The following is an 8336-nucleotide window of genomic DNA, read 5'->3' as shown; positions in this document are numbered from 1 at the left end:
TCTATTTATCTCGACGATCGGTACTGTAAGACAGCATTTCCGGCAGTCTATTTTTCGTCGTGATTCGCAAGTCCGTTCGTTTGACACTTTACCTCATCGATCAGTGCCTGAAATACTGCCAGGCTGCATTTCCGGCAACCTTTTTTTCAAAATTTTCTGGGGGAGGCCCCCTACCCCTAGTTGAAGCTCGTGCCTTTGCCCCCTTAACCTTGGACTTTGCCCCAGCGTTGCCCCGCCAATCACCGACGGCTGGTGCCACCACTGACTCGTAGCAATAGCTTCTGTGGTGGTTACTATAGCAGTAGTATGTCACTTTTGAAAAAAAAAATGATGTGGTGTTTAATGTCCAACTAGGCTAATGACGACGAGAATACGCCAAACAGTGTGCTACGAAGTGCGAATAAAATTTGCGCTGACAGCGGCGGTACGTTGGATAGCTGAATGGTGAGCGTTGTATCATAAGGTCTGGAATTGAGACAACTGGCATGGTTTCGATTCCCCGGTTGTAGGTGACAAGGAATAGGGTCGCCTGTACAACCTCGTGGGTTTTCTACTGGTCGTCGGGTTTCCCCCCACTGCTAAAGATCTCTACGCGCAAACGAATTATTGAAATAAAATTGAACCATATGTTAGTCCCGAAATGACCTAGTTTTTGTCGCGTGGGCGTTAAACCCACCCTCTCTCTCTGTCTCTCTCTCTCTTAACGTGCAAGTCAATATGTACGCGGGACCTCGTTTTTTTTTTGTCCCATTCCATCCCCTGCCAATACATAAGGCGTATTGTTACAACCCGATATAGTCGCCTAGAGATATCAACTCACTGTTTTATGTCAATCGGGCTCCCATGACAATGTACAAGTTTGATCCACACCCCTTCTGTGTGAATAATGTACGGGATGTTTCGATTATTTTGATCACGTAGCAAGCGGACGTGTAAAGAACGAATCGTCTTTTTGTAAAGAGTAGACATAAACTTAAAACACATGCACTGTAATACGTTACAGCCGTCCTCGTCAGGCCCTCCGTCCGGCATCACTAACAGTGGTTCCCCCTTGTCATTTACGATGATACCTATTAACGGGTCTGATTTGGCTAACAGATATTAAAAAAAATAGCGTTATGAGGTTTTATAAATTTTAATAATTATATGGATACGGAAATATATTATAACAAGTGTCATAAATATATACAAATAGACTACATACAAAACAAAACATAATATAGAATGCTACATTGACTGTCAAAAATAATTTGTTTAAAAAAATAAATATATTAACTAAGTGGCACTTATTGTTAAAATAAATTTCTAGCGTTTGATATAGAATGAGATAAATAGACTTTAAATTTCTAGTAGTGGGCCAGTTGTCAATAATTATTGACGAGGAGACATAAAGGACCAATGCTAGAAATTAAGATCAGAGAGGCACTACATTTCTAACTGTATATTAGACAGGCACTATAAAAGACAATCTGATTAAAACACAGATCCTATTTCGTTTCGTTTTTTTATAGTTCAAAATTTCGTTTTATTTGTCTGTACTACGGTAGGATCTGGAAGAGTTATTATATAACCTGCGTTCTGGATAGCGTGAGGGGTTAGCGAATAAAATCATCTGTTACGGCGACTTCTTGGCGTAAACCACTAGAAACGTCAACGCTGATTGATTAATCAATGTCTGACATCATAGGGACAAAAGTCGCTCGTACGACCCCTGACGCAACCTCCCAATACAATTGGTCAGATCTTCGTGTAGAGTAGGCCATCGAAAGTATATTAAAAAAACGAAACGAACTGCAGATCTGTATTTTAGTCAGATTGTATAAAGGATAATACATGTAATACGCTATCCTCTACACTACATTTCTGAGTGTATATTAGCCAGGCACTATAATAGATAATACTACACTGCCCTCTACACTACATTTCTAAGTGTATATTAGACAGGCACTATAATAGATAATACTACACTATATCCTCTTATATTTGGTAATTAGACCGATCATTAGGCACGAATATAGAAAAACAACATGTGAATAGGATAACACATGATACAATTGTATGAGAACGTTATATCAAGATGAGAGAACCATCATTGAAAAGCATAACTAGAAATAAACTTCTAAGTAACTTGTATTCTAGTCGTTCGTAAAAGACAGGACACACTGGTCTTGTTTAAGAATGTGTCTATAGACCTAGTCTGGTTACCCCCCCCCCCCCCTGAAAAAATATAAAATTCCCCGTGGGGATCACCGCCGTTCAAAGGGTGATATCAAATTACTTTATAAGGGACCTAACAAAAGTGAGTAATTATTACCTGGAAAATACCCTTTTGTTTGAGCGAATTTCCCAAAAAAATATAATTTATTGAATATTAATATTCTAATAACGCACGGCAATAGTAACTTAGTGGATTTATCTTCGCTTAGAATGCATTTTTGCATTGATATGTGTGATATTAAACATTCATTAAAAGGATATATTATCAGTAATAAAATACATAAATTGGATCTGTTACCACGAAAAAGGAAAAGGGAATTGATATCTGAAGTTCGAATATGATATTTTATCCCTTAAAATACGATTAAAGATCTAAAACAAACGGTATAAATGCTTGGCCCTAACTTATCACCGACTATATAGTCCCTAAATGACCTAGTTTGTGTCGAGTGGACGTTAAACCCCATTTCTCTCTCTCTCTATCACCGACTAGAACAAGAACAACAAGAGTATGTCAACAGTTCCTTAAGTCTCGCAAAAACAAACAATGGCCGTCAAAGAAAGGTATGCATATTCTATATATATTCAAAATTTAAGTGATTTCATTAAAACAAATTGACAAAATTATGAAGAATTGAACTATTGCTTCTTGGAGGCTTTTGACAATAAAACACTCTTGTCGGTACTTGGCGGGGATAGGTAGGACCCTGAATACTCATAAGTGCAAATGATTTCTAATTGTGTATATAATGTCTATGGGCGCTATTTCGTCATAACAACTATAGTCTTTGTGTGCTATTTCTTCATACATCTAGATTGTCACGGTCTTTGTTTTTGCAGCGAGTCTTAAATGAAGACCTATGTGATACATATCCATAATTCACTGCACCAATAAAAATGTTGCGACTGTCCATAAAATAAATTATAAAGTAGCCTCAACCTCTCACTCCAGCCATTGGAACAATCACTTTACTCGAGGAAGCAGCGAATAGTTGTGCTATTTGTCCTCTATTTTGTTTAGCAGTCCTTCTCGCGGCAGATGAGCGAACTCGTAATGGAGGTGGAGGTGATGCCCTAGCTTTGCTTCCGTCATGAATCAACCGATTCATTCGTCCTCCTTTATCCAAGTCGGCGTATTCTTTACCGGGTGCTTTTACTCTGGGTTCGGGTTGAGATTCGGTGGGCATTTGACCATAACTTCGGAACAATGCGTTGGTACGGTGCCCGGTGTCCAAAAAGGCATTAGGTTCTCCATCTTGTTTCACCCTTGGTGCTCCACGATCCGTGCCGGTTCCGGTGCCGTATCTATTTACAATTTTCAGCATTCGACCTCCCCTGTCTAAATTAGCGTTACCTACCCCCTCGGTTGTAACTCTGGGATCGGGTCTTGGTGATTCGGGTATTGATTTAGGTTCATGCAGGATGCTTTTCGCCCTGCCACCAAGATCCAAAGAAAAGTTAACCTCCCCCTCGCGTATCACCTTGGGTTGTTTCCTAGCCGATACTGGGTGCTTGCCGTATTCTTTAAATAGGTTAGCCGTGTTAGTGCCTCTGTTGAGATCAGCGTTAGCTTGGCCTTCAGGTTTGGTTCTTGCAGCGACCTGGTAATCTAATCTTGGAGTTGCTGTTCCAGACAAGATACCTCCGACATTTCCTTTACGATGTAGTTCTAGGTTACTCCGTGATGCAGCAGAGGGGCACCTGGGTTCGGGCTGCGGTTGGGGAACTATTTTCTCCCTTTGTGGATTAAAAAGATCCAGCACGCCTTTGTGTTTCTGGGCGTTATCCGCAGCCTCTGGTCTCACTCTGGCTGCGGGCAATTGATCATAGTGTTGCCCTGTTTCGTCATGTCCTGGGTACGGTGCACTGATATTTCTAGGGGTATATGCCATTTTCGTTCTGAAAGATATGAAAAAAAAACCATTGTAAATAAAAGAACAATTTTGTAACCTGTCATCAATTGTCTTGTCATCGTTCGAACCGGATCATGATTATAGGCAAGACCTGGTTAGAAATTAAATATCCTAATCATAATCTAGACTTTTCAGCTTTCGTATATCTGTATGAACTGATGCATTTCGTATTTAACACCGAAAAGACTCCACGAATGCTGAGTTATTTAAATAAACCATACAAGTTTGCTTATCGCCCTTGACATAGGGAATCCTGTATAGTCCCCGTGTCACGGAGTTCTCGATATTTAGAATTGGAAATGAATTAAGTTAGGATAAGTTGGCCGGTTTCTTTTTTCGGACCAACAGTTTAAACCCAGATGATTTTATTTAATGTGCGCTGTTGATGCCCAGTTATCGATTTAAAGGAAAAGAGAGGAAGATTTGTTTAATAAGAATGTATTTACTATGGAACAAGGGTATCCGCTGTAACCCTTCTTATTTACATTATGTGCTGTGACATCAGTTTACCTCTATCAACCAGACAGACAATCAATTTAAAAGCCTATGTTTATTTTAACCATGAGTCTATAGACACGATCATATTTGCCTGTTAGCTTTAGATCGTCAAGGAAATCATGCCAATAATAGCAGCAGTGTGTGAATAACACAATGTAGAGTTCGTTAAATTTCTTAAATTCGCAATCCGCAAAGTTTCTTTTGTTTGGTGTAAAGTGGAATCGATTTGAATCGGTATCTTACAATTTCCTTATTTGGAGATCATCAATGAACTTTTGTAATTTCCTATTGACAAGAACGGATCGTGAAAGTTAGTTCTGAATCCAGACCGTACACCAAAATAAAATTATTTAGTTATCCTGGATACAAATTTACTAAAAGTATTTTTGTTTTGTATGTCACTTTGGTTACGCATCAATCAAATCATATGTTCAGATTTCCTTGATTGACATCATGACTTGTAATCCGATTTCAGTCAATGATCAATTGTTAATTAGTAGGAATTGCATGGCTTGTTATCTGATTTCAGTCAATGATCAATTGGTAATTAGTAGGAATTGATACTCGTCAAAACGACCCATCTAGCACCACTTGAATTAATCTGTATAATATATCTAATTTTAATTTAAAAATTTAATTTTGCGACAAGAATAAGTATTTGTAAGCAAATTTATTAAGCATTAGATATAAACAAGAACGGAGATATCTCAGCATTGGCCGAGAAAGTTCATCCAGATGTTCCAGCGTGGTTCCCCCCTTGTCAGTGATGCAGAACGGAGGGCCTGACAAGGAAAGCTGTCTAGCCGTTCGGATGGGATGAAAAGCCGAGGTCCCGTGTACACATTGGCGTGCACATAAAAGATCCCTTGATAGTTGCAATTCGATATAAGATTAGGCCGTAGTGCCGCTTTCCGGACAAACTCCCTCATCGTACACTGTATGGCGTATGCCCGTCTTCATTAGCCTAGTTCGGAGCAGAACAGTTGGACGTTAAACCCCACTTAATTTCATTTCATTTCATTTAATGATTATTCCAGGGTGTTAGGATAGGCCTTCGAACCAATTCCTTGTCAATAATTAGTATTGGTAAGCAAATTATTAAATGTCAAGAAAATGCTTAATGTTTATTCACAGTGTAGGACTTCAGTTTCAATACGTTTCAAATTAAAGAAATGATTCATTAAATACGTATATATACATAGTGTTAACGTCTATCCAACCTCGTGGGTTTTCTCCGGGTGCTTTGGCTTCCTTCCAGTGCTAAAGACCCCTACGTGCAAGCGAATTATAGAAATAAAATTGAACCATGGGTTAATAGCGAAATAACCTAGATTGTATCGAGTGGAAGTTAAACCCAATTTCTCCCTCTCTATTTGTGTTAAAACTGCTAATATAAATGGTAAATACTTAAGACAGAAAAAAATGTTAATTTCATCAATCAAAAGTCGAGACAATCACGTGCCACAGCCTTGTCCAAAATAGAGGAATTTGTATTTTAATTTCTTAAGATAATTTGAATTCATCTTGTTTATTCTTCTCAAAATTTTGACGACAAATCGCACCATGGACCTTTGGTCTTTCATACACGAAATAAAGATTTTATTAGTATAGCCCCCCCACCCCCGCCAAAACAAAAACCCCAAAAGAAACCAAAAACCATTCGTTAACTTCGAAAATTACACACTTTAGACAATATATGTACACGCAATACTTTATAAATATAACATTCCACGTTTACATATTATTCTTTAACTGTAGTTTATTGACTTATTACCGTGTCACGCACCTGTTGAGTATAATGGAAATAAAATGAGATGAAATGGGATTTAACGTCCCATTTTTCTACTCCATCCGGGCAAATGATGATGGAATAAGGCATGCAGTGTACTAAGAAGGGCAGCAGTGATACGTGCTACGACCCACTGTCCAACTGCCAAGGGATCTTTTACGTGTACGTTAATGTGCACATGAGACCTCGGTCTCCCACGAACGACTATACACTGTTATGGACACAGCCACTGTTCTGTGTCACTGGCCTATGGAAACCACGCTGGAAAACCTCGAGGAACCTTCTCGGCTAATACCGGGATCGACCCCGAGACTTCCAGTATGGCGAGCCAGCGCCCCACTGAGTCACCATGGCTCGCACCGAGTAATAGACTTATGGTTTCATTAAAAACGTTTTAAAATCTTAAAAGCCATGACGTTTTCAGTATTCATCAATATTAAAACACAAATAGTATTGCCCAGTGGTAAGGGATACAACATACCATATATATTATGTAGGCCTGTTCACACAGAGGTGCATTGAAATCTAACAAAACGACTACATACCTGTTGATATAAGTAAGATGTTGTGGTCGTATTACACAAGTTCAATATTGACACTAACACAGCGAGGGCTCGCACATTATTCCAGTTACGCTAAGAATTTGTCGAGGATGAAGATAAATCAATTTAATCCAGAAACATTTGCTCGTAAATAACGAAATATTTACCTGCAGCCCTGGATCGATACACAACGATCACGCGTTGCTATGGTAAACACTGAAAAAGAGGAATGTCGTACTCGGCCTCGATATCGAGTGTAACTGACTTCCTGTGGTGGGAAATGAATCCAAGCGTGTTACAGCAAAGCCAGTCTGACATTATAGCCGGGTACTGTGTAGTGTGTAGTAGGATTTACGGTATATTTAAGCGGATTACTAAGGAAAAATTGTGGGTAAGTTTCCACATGTCATTTTAATTTTTTGTAACCTTTTAGTGGAGTTAACTAATTAGTGTTAGGATATGTAACTATGGAAATTTAGAAACACATCGAGTTATTCATAGATTTAATGACATTTATAAACGGCTTGTCTGCTTGTGCCCATTGTCTCTTCATTCAAGATGACATTACTGCATACTGTTATCGAGGGCGATATCACCACTTCTAATTCGTAAACACGGCGTGTGTCAAGGGTGGCCCACCCCACCATTGTTCTTCACGTTATGTACAAATGACCAGGTACATTTACTTACATGTATAAAGTTATAGTTATGGGTTGGAAATAAACTCCACAATGTGACTTACATGTACATATACAAAATATTAACACACGGTACAAGTTTATGGATACACAATCACTGGATTTACTACTATGCAGCGTTTCGTAGAGGGTACCTTGTGTTAATAAGTTCAGTTACTAATTAAATGTCAAAGAAGTTATACTTACTCAATATGGTAAAGTTTTGTATAGGAAAATAATATGCATTATGTTCATAGCCAAATTATTTTTTATTTCGCATTATAAAACTAATAAATTCATAGAGAAATAATATCTAACATTACAAAACCCTTTTATATTTTAATTGGACAATTAAACTAATTGGGTTAGGAAAATTTCCTCACATTGATATGAATAATTAAAATCTGACTTTGATGAAGATCTAGAGTGCATATGCCGAGTTGTGTCACGCAAACGGTTTAAAGAATATTAAAGGGGACACACGCCTAAAATAAATGTCAAATCCAAGCATGAGCTTACTCCATCAAAAGTACTATTAAAGGCACATCATGCCGTGTGGTTTCAATATTATCCTACTATCGTTTTAACGTAAAGACGGTTGAACTTGTTGTTATGTAATTAAACACATCTGAACTTTATGAAGAATATACTGACTTGTACGGAAAAAAAGATAGCACAATTATTATTACTGTATTTGATG

The 8336-nt window shown here is 38.2% G+C and overlaps 2 protein-coding genes across 5 annotated transcripts in view; one reads left to right on the top strand and one right to left on the bottom strand.

Moving 5' to 3' along the window:
• Positions 1 to 1122: 1122 nt before the first annotated feature.
• LOC126814628 (uncharacterized) overlaps positions 1123 to 8336 on the bottom strand; it is a 29013-nt gene continuing 21799 nt past the window's right edge. For 2 of the 4 annotated variants that reach the window (XM_050539927.2, XM_050539913.2), the window contains exon 2: positions 1123 to 4116. In XM_050539927.2, coding sequence (XP_050395884.1) covers positions 3153 to 4109 — 957 coding nt within the window. In that variant the 5' untranslated portion in view covers positions 4110 to 4116 and the 3' untranslated portion in view covers positions 1123 to 3152. Of the gene's footprint in view, positions 4117 to 4221; positions 4483 to 6962; positions 7198 to 8336 lie in introns of those variants that run through there. The other 2 variants (XM_050539922.2, XM_050539938.2) reach the window with 2 other exon arrangements.
• LOC126814654 (uncharacterized) overlaps positions 7221 to 8336 on the top strand; it is a 44450-nt gene continuing 43334 nt past the window's right edge. The window contains exon 1 of the mRNA XM_050539952.2: positions 7221 to 7350. The gene's annotated coding sequence lies outside the window, so the exon portion shown is untranslated. The remainder of the gene's footprint in view (positions 7351 to 8336) is intronic.

This window comes from Patella vulgata, chromosome 1 (assembly GCF_932274485.2).
Source record: "Patella vulgata chromosome 1, xgPatVulg1.2, whole genome shotgun sequence".
Classification (NCBI taxonomy): Eukaryota; Metazoa; Mollusca; class Gastropoda; family Patellidae; genus Patella; species Patella vulgata.
Note: the sequence above shows the minus strand (reverse complement) of the source record. Positions and strands in the feature narration are given on the sequence as shown.